Raw genomic sequence first — 15,639 nt, 5'->3', positions numbered from 1 at the left:
ATTAAAATCGGGCAACTTATAGGTATTGAAACACAGTGGCTCTACTCCTGAAACACTTACCATGATTGAGAAGATAAAACAGCAATTGGCCCAGTTTGAGCTGGGAATGCCAACAGCATCAACCCGAATGGCCTCCTCGGACCAGCAGACATTGCCTGCTAGACTCACCGGGCACAGCAGAGCTAGGACTGTGGCTAGTGCCAAGATGGCCAATCATAAAAACACGCCAGTGCGAGAGGTAGAACCTATGGGTAGTCAGTTGGCGCCTGCCAAGGCTGCCAACAAGGCCAAAACTCTGATGTCACTGAAGGCGTCCATGGCAGAACAGGATATGGTCAAGTGAGTCTTACTAATTTTGAGAACAAAGAGACAGAACACACTCATTTAAAAAGGGTCAATTAAAATGGGTCCTTCCGTCATGCGAGGGTCTGTGCACAGGTTGGATAGGGCCATGCCAACGCTATATAAATACATGGCAAAATTTAATGAATAAATCAGGTCGATTTTAAAGCATCCAAAGAATTGTCAATTAAAATCTACCCTCCTCGTTTATAGCACTGATGGCATTGTCTGTTGTTTGTATTTTTAAGTGTTTAGCACCCTCCGAGGCAGAGGATTGCACTCCTCAGAAGTGCAAAACTTATTTTAGTTCTTACAGAGTTTATTATGTCGGAATATGATACGTTCCGTTTTTCACTTAAATTCTCTGCTAAATTCTGGACAATTTTTGTAGAGCCTGGTGCTGCTCCTCCAGTACACGCAAAAATTAGCGGAACTAAGCTGCTGTGTTCCAGATTAAGAGTTCTTTGTTGGTATTTAAATGTTTTGACACTCACATGATATTTAAATGCGTCAGATATAGTTTTAGGGCAGGATTTAGCATGGGGGTTGAAAATTATTACATTGAAAAAGGTTCGTCTGAATCGGCCTCCCCAGAGTCCATTTGCCTTGATGTCAAGTCGAGCGTCATCTTCAATGGTGGTTGTTTGTTGTGAAAGGTTTCGCCTTCCAACGATTGAAGTTTCGGCGCTATCTCAACATCATGGCATACTTCGTCCAGGAGTGTCGCAAAGGTATCGCGAATTTCATTATGTATTAGGTGAGTGTATCCACCTTTGGGGCTGTGTAGAGAGTGGGTCAGTGTAAAAGATGGTTCACATGGGCCTTTATGTGGAGTGTTTGGTGGTTGCCATCCATATCTCAAATGTAAACCATCTTCCAGCTCTGATTTGTTGAGGGAAAAATTGAACTTTTTTAAGGGTAGCACGCTTAGCCAGTTCGATGCTCCTTTCTGTGATGCTAGGTTTATTGTTAGTTTTTTTTTTGATAAACAATTTTCCATAATACAAGCCTTTTTCGAGAGTGTGATGTTCTGTCTCTCAGTTTTGATGTTCCTATTTATCAGAGTTTGTTCCGTTTCAGCTATTTCTGGATCACTGTTTTCCAATGGACCATAAATGGCTCGTGACCACTCATAATTGCTGGAAAAGTCCGTGTTAATGAGGAGGTCTAATCCTCCCATTTGTAGTGGTAGTGCAAAAGGCTGCGATCTTCATCGGTTTTATGGTTTTTACCAGTAATACTAGGAAGTAGCTGCTGTCTTACGTTTTTCTCAATTTCGTCCATTTTCTGAAATGCTTCCGGATTTCTCATAGCACAAAAGTTAAATCTTTGGTTTGTAAACAGACCAACCGTCGCAGTTGCTATTAAGATTAAAGCTGCTAACCATGTTGAACTTTATCGTTTCAGAAATCTGCAAAAGCAGCAGACTCAATACAAGCAGCAGATCCGACATCTGGAGAGGGAACTGAAGCGACTGAAGCAGAATGACGTCATGTCCTCGTGTGAACTCAACATTGAAGACCTCCAATTCAGCGAAGAAGGTAAGATTAGGCCAAAGAAACAAGAGCTAGAATTCGAAATATAGGTTTTGCCGGTTTGAAGTTGTATTCAAAACTAAACTTCTGTTAAATAAACATAAAGTACAATTAATGGTATTTAAGTCGCTTAATAACGTCAACATGCAGAAACTTGGACTCATTGTGGCTAGAACAACTTTTTCAAATATTTATTGATAATTGTATGCGAAAGTTTGACAAGTTGTCCTGTCCAGATTTCTTGGGAGACGGCGCCTTTGCGGATGTGTTCTACGGGCTGTACAGTGGGAAGGGGGTGGCTATCAAGCGCCTCAAGGGACTTCTGTCCTCATCCGATGAGTCATACTTCAATGCCGAAGTGTCCCTTCTGAGGGAATTGAGACACCCCAATGTGGTGTTGCTGTTGGGCGTGTGTAGAGACAGAGAGGGAAGACCTCTGATGGTGTTGGAGTACATGGAGAATGGCAGTCTGTTCAGTGTGTTGCATGATTTCGAGAGGTGAACTAATTTTAACAGTTTTCTAAGAAAACTGAAATTAGAAATAAATGAAGGTTATTGTAGAAAACGCTACTAGTTCACTGAGCAATTGATAGAAGTTTCAGGTGAAATTGATGTAAAGGAACTATTAGCTTTGCAACTGCATTTTAATACAATTTCCCAAAAATTGAACCTAATTTCGGTGACCGGCAAATAAGACGACAGCCGTTTTTGATGCGACGTTACGACTATACACGTAGTTCTCATACTTGTGTTTCTGAGAAATTTAAACCGCATAAACTCGAACTGCTCGTTTTACATGTAATAACGCTAATTTGTCGTCTTCATGTCTTGTTACGTTAATGGCAGTTGTCGTCTTATTTACCTAGCACCCTTAATTTCATCTGCGGTCCAGGTAACAGATCTTAAGCGTTATCCCTCAAAATTGTTCATGCTCTAAATTACTTTTGTTTTCTTTGTAAGTTTTGGCATGCTCAATAATGATTTGAGTTCTTTTTAAGTTCAATTCAAATTGAGACAAGTTGCGCTCTGCAGAAACAAAAGTTTAAACCGCGCTTTCAAAGATCAATTTGTGCTGCTTGTTCAGATCGGGCTTGGACCACGTGGCGTTTTACCAGATCTCGAAGGACACGGTGATCGGGATGAACTACCTTCACAAGCACAAGCCAGGCCCAGTGCTACATCTAGACCTGAAGAGCATGAATGTCCTCCTGGACGAGTACGGAAAGGCCAAGATTGCCGACTTTGGGTTTTCAAAACTAAAGTAGGCCAACAATTTTCACATCAAAAATCCCCAAAATATGATTTTGCAACTTCATTTAGAAACATGTTATTAAATATTTAGAAACATGAAACAAATTATTTAATCGGTATTTATTTACAAAAACAATCATCTATATGAAGTAATCGGTACTTTGAGTACAGGACTTACCGAGGAATCTAAGCAGTGTTGGTTTTTTGCAGTCTTAAGTGGCGTAATTCGTCTGTCCAAAGCTTGATATTAGAACTTTTTGAAAGCAAGATTAGAACTGCTTGATAATAGACTTGCTTGAAACATCTTAATGAATCCATGAAGTTTAACCCGGCAGAATATATCAAGGCCTGCGCTGTGAGCTTGGTGCATGATTGTGGATTGGCGATTTCTCAGACTTGATGAAATAAGAATAAGGTTTAATAATATGTCAATAAAAACCTAAAATATAATCACTAAAAAGAGATTTGGAGCATTTATATTTTCTTTCATCGTATATGTCTGGTAAAACGCCAGTAGCAAACAGAATCAGATAAAGTGTTTTTCTAGGAGCAACACGGATAGTGGGAGTGAGAACCAACTATCAGTTGAGAGCAGGAAGGGATCCCCCGCCTGGATGGCACCTGAGACCCTGCAGCAGGGAAAAGTGTCCACCAAGAGCGACGTCTATAGCTTTGGCATCATCTTGTGGGAAATGTTGACGAGGGAAAAGCCGTATGAGGGCATGGGACTGTTCCAAGTCATGGAAGGAGTCGCTAAAAAGGGACTGAGGTAGAGTCTGATTACAAATTAATAGAAGTTTTTAGGATGCAATTAAGAAATGTTTTGAGTAGTTAACATGTGTCAGTAATAAGCCTCTGTTAATTTGATAGAAATTTTATCTAACCTCTCTGATTATATAGATAGACAAGGACCGTTACAAATAGCCGATAAAGTATGTTAGAGATGCTTCCTTTAAAAAGTTGACGGATATTAAGACCCAAATTGGTCTTTCATTGTATGTAGTTTTTAATTCAATGATGAAAACGGAATTTTTGCAGAGAAAAATCTTAGATGAAACTTTTTTTTATTCATGAAAGAAGAGCATCAAACGAGCTGTTAAACAAGAACTTTTCCAAAATATGAAAAACTCTTACTATTGATTTAATTGTAGTGCATGGCAGCATCATAATGTGCAAGGAACAAAAATACTGAATTTTTATCTGTTTCAGACCGGTTATCCCCGGATGGGTTCCAAAAGAGCTCACGTCGTTGATCAACCTTTGCTGGCATGCTCAGCCCTCTCAAAGACCCTCTTTCCAGGTAAGAAATAGAAAAGGTACCGACTGAAAAGTGTTTGAAAGACTTTTTGCTGGAAATTGTTGGCGACAGAATGGATCTCTAATGCTTTTATGATATGTATTTCATGGTGTTGGACATAGAAATTCAATTGCTTTCTGAAGTTGACTATCATTTTTTGAATCAATTTAAGTGGCAAGGAATGAAAGGAATGAAAAGGATATCACTAAAATAAGAACGTAAAAGATTACAATTATCACGTGCGACTTTTACTTTTACTTTTTTAGGAAGTGCTGGATATTTTGGACAACTTGCACCTACCTCCGGAGTGGAAGAGTCTCCTGGACGCAGCAGGGGTTCCACGAATTGTTCTCGAGGACCCAGAAGTGACAAGAAGCATCGTCGAGTTTGTTCATCTTTCTCTAAACGTATCAGACAGCAGTAGCAGTATTCCAACGAGCGGAGGAGGTTTATCTGAATCAATGATAGATCAGGAACGACAAATGATTGATCTAGAAGTGGTGTCGGCGTTTGAGATGCTGACCAGAAAACAAAAAGAGAAGTCTTACCGGACCTTGGTTCCAGCGCTCAGCAGTTTGGCAAGTTCAGTCGGAGATGATCGAGATAGAAGTGATGTGAACAATGATATTAGCGATGTTTGGGATATTCAAGTTCATTCTACTCCAGTTGCGGAAGATTCCGACACTCCACGTGCCCTATCACAAATGGAAAAATCGAAGGAAGATCTAAAGATAACTGAATTGTATACACATGAAAGTAGACCCCGCACTGTGATTGGTAGTTCAGCTGAGCCGATCAGATCGCAGATATCAGAAGATGTTTTGCGCAACCAGAAAGCCAAATTGAGACCGACTACTGTGGCACCGCATCCGAGCCAGTTAGCCAATCTGGCCTCAGTGGACGAGGGCAAGCTGAACACAATTGCAGCTGTTATTAAACAGGCTGGTTTATTTTACTCTTATCAATTTTTAAGTGTCAATCAGCGTAGTGAAGTTGTTTACATAGGTAGTGTTGATTTTTTTCGCGGTGTTGATAATCATGTTCAATTCATTTCAATCGCTAAAAGGAAGGTAAATTACGCTCTCTATGTTTCGGATCCGAAATGGCGCGTAAAAAATGGATGACTTCTAGTTTCAAAAAATGATTTTAATTTTTTCCCAGTGGAATTAGAAAGAAAAAATCAGCAAGAAATTGAACTTGCTTTGTTATTGAGCCTTAAAAACTCACGTGGTCTAGTGGTAACACGGATGCTTTGCACCCTAAGTTTTGATTTGCGTCTCGGTCGGATCTTTTTTTAAAATCTATGAAAATGTCTGCTGATTTTTGTAGGCTTAATTTCCAAAACATGGATTTTTTATTCAAACAGTTCTTACTGTAATTGACTCTGTCGTTCTATTATTTCGTCAATTTACCAACTCGAAATAGTTTGAAGTAACTTAAAAATTTTCTTCCTAATAAAATGGTTCATAATTTTTTTGATTGAGAGGCAATGAACTTAGTAGAGACTCTTATATAGGACATGATGATTTTTAACATGGATTCAACTTGTGTGTTTTTATGCTTAGTTAACGTATTTTGTGTCTTTTGAAAGGAAAAATTGATGTTTTCCATTTCTAAGTAAATCAAAATGGTTGTAGTGTAAAAATTTTAAGTTTTTAAAACTTCATCGATCAAAAGTTTTTTAATGACAACAATATTTTTTTTCGGCTTTATGACCGTCTACCCAAGTATTTTGCAAGCAATCTGCGCTCGCAACTTCTACAAGTTTTACTGAAACTTGATTTATTTTGGTGGTTGTTGTTCCTATTTTCAGAAAGTCTTAATTTTTTGACAGTGATTTTTGTCTTGCTTTTTATTCTTCAGCTTTCAATGCTGGGCTTGCGTTGTATTGCAAGTAGTGTAAAGCCCTTCTTCGCCTCTAGGCCGTAAATGTTCGTAAAAATAAATGCTAGTAGTAGGAAAACTTTTTTCTGCTTACTAGCTCTTGGCTATGTTTTTATGAGCATAGTGAAATTTAACTTAAATACATCTTGTGATTTCCAAAAACGTATTCAACAGACCATAGCTTATAGCTAATGTAAAAAGTTACCGAAGTCGGGGAAACGAAGCTAATGAACCGTTAAATTTTGTCAACCGTAAAAGTCAACCGCCAAAACAAAATGAGCGTAATCTTAGAATATTTCTTCTGTAAAAAAGTCAACCCAAACGACTGTTATGTGGCAATGCGTTACAAAAGAATATAACCCCTGAATGTTTTTTCTACAGAATTTGATGGGCATTCGGCTTTTAAATACTAATGAACGAACTCAATAGACTTACTCAGGACGTAGTGCTAATGTGGAAGCAGTTTTGAAAGTTCTGCTCGTCCAAATTTATTTTTATTTTTTTTTGCTTTTTGACTTGATTTATTTGAAAGTTCCGTTCAAATTTATTTTCCGGCTAGAAGGCAAGTTGTGCGTTGATTTTTTAACGGTGATATAATTGTATTATTTACTTTGTGAAAGCATGTGAAAACATCAGTTTTGATAAATTTAACGAAATCATAGAAATCTATTTGCAAGACTGTAATATAAAAAGGTAAGTGTTCTTCCTACGCCTTCAATTCCAAGAGGCCACAAGTAATAAATTATATTCACCTTTCTTCAGTCACAGAAAATTTGATTGGTTAGTTATTAGTAACCAATGAATTTTTTTCGTAGGATTCTTAATCATTATGCGTACCCTTTAATTGACGAACTTTCAATAAAGTGGTAGACTATTAACTGGAGGTTATCTGTGGCTAAGATATTGGATCAGAAACAATTCATGTTTTTCAGGCGTTGAACGACCGAAGGGAGTTCATGTTGGATGACACGAGTAGTGAGAGAGGGGAAGACGACAGATCCTCTATGATGGGAGGAGACACAACACGAAGAACGGACGATGACGTCACCAGAAACAAATGATGACTCATGAAGTGTTTTATTCCATTAGATACTACGTTCGTGAAAAAGTCAAATGATCCATCCCTCTGCAGTCAGATTTTAGATTTTGTTACTCCCAAAAACTTATCAAAACACTCATCTTTCTCGAGGCGTGAATAAATTGTGTACATAATTGTGCGAGCTGTAATTTTTGTAGATATGTAAATAGTTGTAGTGCTTTGTAGCTATATGTATGATAAAGTTGAGATTCTAATTTATCGGATAAATGGTCTTTTCTCAAAAACTGACCTCAATAATTTCAAACTCAGGTCTCTTGATCTAGCATGAGTTTACATGCGTCTAATTAACACACATTCAATGGTAAATGGAACGGAGTCTGATTCAAGAGCTCCCGGGGTCGAAACTGTCTTCAAAATTGTTTTCAAAAATTTAAGTTTTCATACATTTTTTAAAAGATGATGAACGAATTTCAGGCTTTCGTATAAAGGTAGCGATGATTTTATGTTCAGGAAAAGTCTTAAAATTTGTTCCGGCTCAAATTAACTTTTTCGCGGTTTGACTGATGATTTTTAAAAGTTCTGTCCATTTCTTTTGTTAAAAGGAAGGGAAACTCCACTATCAAACAGCAAAAGGGTAAAGGTCACGAAAACGTGATCGACTTCTAGTTTCCAAAGTGGAATTTAATTATCAGATTTCCCAGCAAAATAAAAATTTTACTTATTGATCCAGTTTTCTCCAATTGGGTTAATTTGATCACAAAAGTACCTATCATATGTTGTTCAAAGAATTTTCAGGGCATCTATTTGCTTCTTTGAAATTCGTAAGTTGAGATTTACTCTGTTTTAACTGTCTGTTGGCTATGTTGGTATTTTAGAGCCGGAGATTTTGGCTCGTGTTTGCAATGTACTTTTTTGTAAAAACGTATGGCTTAACTAGTAAATGCATTTAATTATTTCATCCTTCTTGTCTTCGAAGTAACTGAAAAGTTAGGTTTTCAGAGTGCTCGCAATGATTTCAGATATAGTCAGTAAACTGAATGCATTGTGTATAGTGTTAGGTAGTTCGTCCCCAAGACGACAGGAGCTTCTAAAGCGAATCGGTCTACAGTTTTTGGTCGTCAAATCCAATTTCCCTGAGAATCTAGACAAGGGCAGCTACAAATTGTCACACGAGTATATTAGAGAGACAGCATTGAAAAAGTTGACGGATGTTAAGACACAGGTTGGTATTTTGTTGAGGTTAGTCACAAGTTCAATCATCAGAACGGGATGAAATAGATAAAAAATAATTGTTTATCTTGAGGGAAAGAAGCTCCATACGAGCTGTTAATCGGTTTGAAGAATAATTGCTTTGCCGCCCCTGATTAATGCCTACAAAGATTTGAAACGCCCTTGTTTTATGATTCGGGTACTATACTTTTTCCGCTTACCAACTTAGTCAAGGTTTTCCGTTGCCCTGTTATCCTCAGTTTGGCGAAAATGTAAATTTTGCTTCTATGCTACGTCCTATTTTTGTTTCGATATTGTTATTAGAAAATAAGAACTTCCTGCTATTTACACATAGGAGAGTGTTGTTTTTCCAAAGAGTAGAAAAAAAAAACGGAATACGGTAGGTTTTTAATTTTTTCTAGCCCATCATGAAAAGCTCATAGGAAGTGAAGTATCACATAAAATTCTTTTTGATGTGATTCAGAAAAAAATCAAAAAGTTGTCTTTCTGTTATTTCACAATTTTTCCGATTTTCAGACTGATTTAGACGACATTTGATGTAAGGCTCACCTCATCATTTTGAATCTTCTACAAGTTGACCAGTGTTTTAGCGATTTTTATTTCTCATTATTGCAGTTTTTAACCTTATTCAGTCCTCACGAAAAAATAACATTAAGCTAGACAAAAATTCCACTTTTTGCTTAACTTTCTGGCGCTTTTGCTGTATAGGCATTGGCAATTGAATAGCATCTGCTATAGCTACTTCATTGGTGGCTAGTGTTTGCCTTTTTTCAGGCGACCACCGCACAGATGCAAGGACGTAAGAATCGTAAAATCTATGTTGCGGTCCAATTTCGGTAAATTTCAAGTAGCTTTATATTTCAAGGTTTATTTTCAGCTTTTGTCTCCTTATCTCACTTGTTTAAGAGTTCAGACTGTTCTATAGGTCGTGATTTGTTTTCGTTCTTTTTAAGAACAAGTCTTAAAGGTTGTTTAAAACGTATTTCGGCCTCTCGTGTCAATCATAAAATATTCTTCGAAAAATCAAAGAGCCTCGACGTTATTTGTTGTTTTCTTGTAATTTCAAAACTTGAAAAATGTTTAAAAGTTAATTTTTTTTCGGCTTCTTTGAGGTCCTTGTCATATCTCAAATTTTCTGTTGGCCATGTTTTGTTGATTGAAAGTTTTATGGAGCGAAGTCACCTCACATCAAAAGTTCGTGCTTCGAATTTTTTTATGTTCCAATTTTTGACATTTTTTGTGTCAACGAGAGTCTACCCATTGCGAGTATCTGGCAGAGGTCGGCTTATTTACATCTTAGTTTTGTAAACTTTGTTTCACTAGTAATTTAACTCTGGTAATTGGTTACTCGAGATGTTGTCATTTAGAGGAAGTTTTTTCGAGATAAACGTATAAAAGTTTTGGTAGTGTTTTGAACAACTTTTCCACGTATGTCTCATTTTTTTCGGCTTGCTTGCCGTCCTTTATTTGAATTTTTTTGTAAGTACCGCTAGTGACGTGTATTTTTCATCAGTATTATTGAACGAAATCTATTTTTTTGCTAGTTTGTGTTGAAAGCTGACTTGCTAAAATCAACTCTCACTATTGATTCATTTAAACTTTTTGGCGATTTGCTTTGATTTTTTATTTGCTTGCTTCGTAGTAATTTTGATCCGACTACCTTCCGGTGTTTACCATGTAAAATCAGGTTTTATAAATGCATATCCTACAAGGTCGATTGATAAACCATAATCAAGCCCCTTCAGTTGTGACTCTGATTCTCAGTATATTTACAGGAAAAACTGGTCCGAACTGATTTTGCTTTCCAGACTATTTTACCCGGAGAAGTTGCAGGATATCTTATCTTTCTATTGCCTTATGCTTATGCAATCTGATTTCAGAATGATTTTTGATTTTCATTGTGATTAATCGTTAACCACCAAATTTATAATATATTTTTTTAAAGGTTGTTACATGGTCGTTTGGATACCATTGTTATACTTGCAACTAAATGGAGACTTTTTCTGTAAACAAATTCTTTAAGCAAAACATCTTTTTAGCGCTTCTGTAGCTCTTATTTTGTTTTTGCAGTTTTTTATCTTGTTCGGTCAATGTTTGCCGAAAATTTTTGAAGTTTTTGAATATTTTGATTTTCCGACTCTTAGTATAAATTAATGTGCTTGGATTTTTATGGCTTTTTCCAGCAGTCGGCAATATAGTATACTATTGTAAAATACGGTTCCACAATGCATTAAGAATTTGAACGATTTTGTATTATGATTCTCGCAATTGTGTTTCGCTAAATAATTTTTGGTTCTCCGAGATGACAGTGTACTTTTAGAATTTTTTCTTTTTTATCGCACGTGAAGCGAAGCGCCGTTTAACCGCTATATATAAATTTGCTTTAAGGACAAAACAGCAATAAAAGGGAAGTTCGCGCTTATATGCTGGTTCAAGGTTTAATATAATTTTGAGAATTCCTGCGGTGAAAATAGAATATTAATATGGATTAAATTTTGAATTATTAATAGTTATGAAAGGAATAGTTAAAAGGAAGTGATACTCGAACTATCAAACACCAAAAGTGTAAACGTCACGAAAAAGGTGATTGATTCTAGTTTCGAAAATGCTATATGTTTCAGATTTTCCAGCGAAATAAAAATTTCACCTATTGATTCAGTTTTTTTTCAAAATGGGTCAATATTCTCAAAAAAGTGTCAATCATAAATTGTTCTCGAAATGCAAAAAGCCTTGAGGCCATATATTTTTGTTCTTTGAAATTTGAAAGTTGAAGTTTTTGTTCTGTTTCTTTGCGTTCATGACTTTTTTCCAAATGATTTTTGGCTATGTTTTTTTCATCAGAAAAGTGTCCAAATTTAATATCGAAATCTGCTCTTCAAAATTCGCGCAATGTTAAACAATTGAAAACTAAAGTTGATTGAATACACAAAAAGTGTGTGAAAACAACTCCATTGATGATGATAATAAAACTAAATTGTAAAATATTGTGATTAGAAGCAATTACCGATTTTCCTAGTTGGTTTCAACCATTTGTTAAGAACAGAAATATTGCTTCACCCTAAAGCAACCAGAATTACAAACATTGTTTTGAGCCTCCTGTTTCAATGCGTGAGGCGGAGACACATAATTCTGGCTCTTTTCCCAAGCGAAATGTAGCCAAATGTACGGACGGACTGTCTTGATTTCCGTTGCAATAGCAAAGTGAAGTGGAGACAAGGGGATGACTAACAAGGAGACGGGTCTGATCTATGAGGTTTACAAACAAAATGAAAAAGTATTTTGGCGGTAAACGAATAATTGTTTCACGAATGAAAGTAGGAGTAACTGCTGTAACAAATTGTGATTCAATATTCGGCTAATATTTTTCTTCAAATTGGGTGCTTGCTTCTGCTTTTGTTTGCTTTACTGTCTCTTATAATTGTCTTTTAAGTTCATTGCCTGAATCAGACCCGTCTCCTTGACATTCACCGGCAAGGAGGGTTGAGAAATTAGACGATAAGCAAATTAAACGGAGGCACTTAAAAGGAAATTGGACGGCTTTTCGAAACCGCAATTGTGAGAAAATAGACGAAAGTGAGAGAGATTAAAATATTTTGCAGACAAATTGCGTGAGAAAAATAAAATTGTTTGCAGAGCAGACAACAGTTAAATTTCGGTGGCCAAAAATTTTACTTGTCAATCATGCATAATTTATTCAATTCAAAACTCTCCTGTAATATTCGGATTCGACATTTTATGTGCATTTTAACTAATTGTTTTGATAGGTATTGTCATTTTGTTCTTTTTGTATTTGTGAAACTTGACTCTTGAGAAAAAATTTTGTTGACCCTTTCCTTTTCATAGCAGTAACGTCTAAAATGCCAGATCTGTAAAAAAATTCGTCTAATTTCGTTTTTGTAGCATCCGTCTAATTTGCTTATCGTCGAATTTCCTAGGCCCCACCGGCAAGGGTTATCTCATAGAGTAGTTCCAGATAAAGTACGCCGTCCGTTGGTCACGTTATCTCAGTTCGGCCAGATAGGTTCGTACTCTTATTTTCTTTTTCTCATTGGATCTATTTGAGTTATAGAAAATACTCGGTTATAGAGGGATCAACTTTGTTCTTATGTCTCGTAAATGGACTGCCTGGTTAACCAGTCAAGTTTCACAAAAAGAATGAAAGGATGAGTTATCGATTATTATGAGTGGATAGTAATTAATACCTTATCATTCAAAAGTTTTAGTTCAAAGATTATACAGTGCTGATTGAAATTATCCGGACAAAACGAACAAAACTTGAATTTTTGAAAGCGTTTTTCTCAATTTGTGTTAAAGTTAAACAAAAAGTGAAGTTGCTTAGAATTTTACTAGAATTAATATATTGCATTTTTTTCTCCGAAATCCTCCACCAAAGTTTTACGCCAAAAATGGGTCATTTTGGCTTTCTTTAATTGATCAAGAATTACGCTGAAACTACTTTGTGAATAATTGAGAAACCTATATCACAAGAAGCCTCTTACACATCTCAACAAAGTTGTAGAACAAAGGTTTAAATCTCCATAATTTGCGCAAATTGTTAAAAATTTGTTTTTAAGCTAAAGTTTTGGGTTATTTTTAGTAAAAAATCACATTTCTTGACTAGCAAGCATAAATATTTTCTCTTATACAGGTTTTTGTAGATTTAAACTTTTCAGGAACTTTGTTGAGATGTGTAAGAGGCTTCTTGTGATAGTTTTCTCATCTATTAACAAAGTAGTTTCAGAGTAATTCTTGATTAATTCAAAAAAGCCTAAATGACCCATTTTGGGGTAAAATTTGGGTTGAGAATTTTGGAGAAAAAATTGCAGCATATTAATTCTGGTGAAATTTTAAGCAACTTTTGTTCACTTCGTTTTTTGTCTTATCTTAATCCATTTGGAGAAAAACGCGTTTGAAATTTCAAATTTTGTTAGTTTTGTCCGGTTAATTTAAATCAGCTCTGTTTGAAGCGAGAATCGATAATATAAATGAAAATAATAAGGGTTGTGAAAAATCATAAGCACCGCAAGTTTTTGCTTCGCGGTTATTCTAACTACTTGTCACTGAGCGTTCGTGAGCGGATTGCGCTCAAAATTTAGTACTTTTCTTTGCCAAAATGAATAATCGCGGAAGATTTTGTGTTAAATGCAATTTTTTGGTTGGTTCGACTACAAGTTTCAATGCACAGTAAAATTTAATCACTATAGCTTCCGCCGAAACTTAAAATTCTAACGGAGATATATGGAGTTAAGTGTTTAGTTCGGTGAAATAAAACTGCGCGAAGATTGCATCGACTCATTTGCCTACCAAGGTGATAAAGGGGTCTCAAGTAACTAAAAGTGTCTCTAATGCAAATACAGCACCTCAAAATCTCAACACCTTGGGATAACACCTAGGGACTAGACTTTTTCCCCGGAAAGAATTTTGTTCACAAGATTTCGCACGTGAAATTATTAGGCGTGTTTCATCCTGCTGCATAAATAATCCACAATCAATTAACCATCCAGCGTATCTGGCGTAGAGGTAACTTATCTCATTGATATAATGAGAGTTTCAGGTTCGAATTCGGACGGGCCTGTTTTGCAAACTAGAAATTTTCGGACTTTCGCCCGTCTGTTTATTTTTGTTGTCCGAGTTCCAATAGCGCGGACTAATGAACATTTCTACACTTTATGAATGCTATTGCAAAAGCCTCGTTGTCGAGATAAATGAGTTACCAGATTTTTCGTATAATTCTTTTAAATTATTTTCCGGAAAAATGTTCATTGTTTTTCCTTTTTTTTGCTCCGTCAATTATTTAGCTGGAAATTATTATGCATGCGGTTATAATGATGCTCAAGATTAGCAAGCGATATCAATTCCGAACATAAAATTTTTCTTGCAGACAAGGTTGCCAACAGGATCACTCTCAAATCTGCTTTGCAACAACTTTCAAAATGCACGTTCTATTCAATATACGTTTTTTTACCAACTCTGATTCGGTATAATTTCCGTTTTTCTGTTTTTTTGTTTACTCAACTTAGAAGTTTTTTGGTTTCTTAAAATCAGCTCAGCTGCATCATAATGCGTCGTTGAATGAGAGAAACAAGTGTGAGAGTTTTTTTAGGGGGTAATTCCAAAAAGATTTTGATTTTTGTTTAATTCAATGTGTATGCTAAAAGTTTTGTTGAATTTGTTACCGCTTTGTAAGTTTTGTTCCAATGCAAGCTTAACTTCCAAGTGCTTTATTTGGCTTTTAAAAAGTTGAGTTTTATTCGATATAAATATATGAAAATTTTGGTAGATCTAGCTTTTCTCGACATTTCAAAACTTTTTTAGACGGAGCGGTTTGCGTCTCAATTTCTGCCTTTGATGAGAATTAGGGTGATTTGGAACCCGCTGTCACTCACACTCGGTTACTACAGGGACACCTCTATGGCACTTGTACCTTTCTTTGATTTTATGCGGCAAAATCTCAAACTTGTCTCTAGGGATATCGATGTTAATTTTAAACAAATATTGAATGCTTGTGTGCATTTTCAGGCTAACATGAGATTTAAATTGTCTAAAAAGGCAGCTTTTGCATGGGAAATTTTTGAAATAAGCGATTTGCTCTTTTTATATATCTTTTTCTATTCCAGTTTTTTGCAACGGTTAGAAACGGAGCGAGTGCAATAAGCCGATGTACTATAAATAGATAGCCAAAAAGTGTGTCAATGATCCAAAGATCTTTTTTCTGCCGCTGATTTAATCTTAAGTAATTTTCAGCTGACTGCTTTAGCGGCCTACGGCGCGCACACTCTTGTAAACATTATTGTTAGGTCGAAGAGAGCGTGCATAATTGCCGGTTGATTATCGGAGCGGATACTGTAGTTGTTCTGGATGGACAGATAATGGAGAAACCAGCAAGTGCAGAGGAGGCCAAACTGATGCTGAGAGCGCTCTCGGGTAGGAGACACGAGGTGATTTGATCTCTTTTACCTCTGCGACTTAGCCAAACCAGATACATCAGGCACTTCAGTGAGATTTGCAATGCATGGAAGCGTTATTTGTTACGATAGCGTCGCTTGTTTTTTTATTTGCCC

General features: G+C 36.2%; 2 protein-coding genes across 2 annotated transcripts in view; both read left to right on the top strand.

The window, feature by feature from the left end:
- Positions 1-15,639, top strand: part of LOC134852145 (nucleoside triphosphate pyrophosphatase-like) — a 117,536-nt gene that overhangs the window by 98,801 nt on the left and 3,096 nt on the right. Inside the window, exons 2-3 of the mRNA XM_063868441.1 lie at positions 8,348-8,570; positions 15,376-15,516. Of these exons, the coding sequence (XP_063724511.1) occupies positions 8,358-8,570; positions 15,376-15,516 (354 nt within the window). The 5' untranslated portion in view covers positions 8,348-8,357. The remainder of the gene's footprint in view (positions 1-8,347; positions 8,571-15,375; positions 15,517-15,639) is intronic.
- LOC134852142 (probable serine/threonine-protein kinase drkD) lies at positions 27-7,618 on the top strand. Its single transcript, XM_063868439.1, has 8 exons — positions 27-339; positions 1,750-1,883; positions 2,114-2,375; positions 2,962-3,138; positions 3,676-3,897; positions 4,338-4,428; positions 4,692-5,366; positions 7,242-7,618. The coding sequence occupies exons 1-8, from the start codon at positions 62-64 to the stop codon at positions 7,368-7,370; spliced, it is 1,968 nt and encodes a 655-aa protein (XP_063724509.1). The 5' UTR covers positions 27-61; the 3' UTR covers positions 7,371-7,618.

Source organism: Symsagittifera roscoffensis, chromosome 7 (assembly GCF_963678635.1).
Source record: "Symsagittifera roscoffensis chromosome 7, txSymRosc1.1, whole genome shotgun sequence".
Classification (NCBI taxonomy): Eukaryota; Metazoa; Xenacoelomorpha; order Acoela; family Convolutidae; genus Symsagittifera; species Symsagittifera roscoffensis.
Note: the sequence above shows the minus strand (reverse complement) of the source record. Positions and strands in the feature narration are given on the sequence as shown.

What these genes read in the sequence shown, in the direction of transcription:
- LOC134852142 (XM_063868439.1), top strand. Translation starts at nt 62, where the DNA reads ATGATTGAGAAGATAAAACAGCAATTGGCCCAGTTTGAGCTGGGAATG. An exon ending in CCTCCAATTCAGCGAAGAAG is followed by an intron (nt 1,884 to 2,113) that starts GTAAGATTAGGC and finishes TGTCCTGTCCAG; the next exon opens with ATTTCTTGGGAGACGGCGCC. An exon ending in TTGCAGCTGTTATTAAACAG is followed by an intron (nt 5,367 to 7,241) that starts GCTGGTTTATTT and finishes CATGTTTTTCAG; the next exon opens with GCGTTGAACGACCGAAGGGA.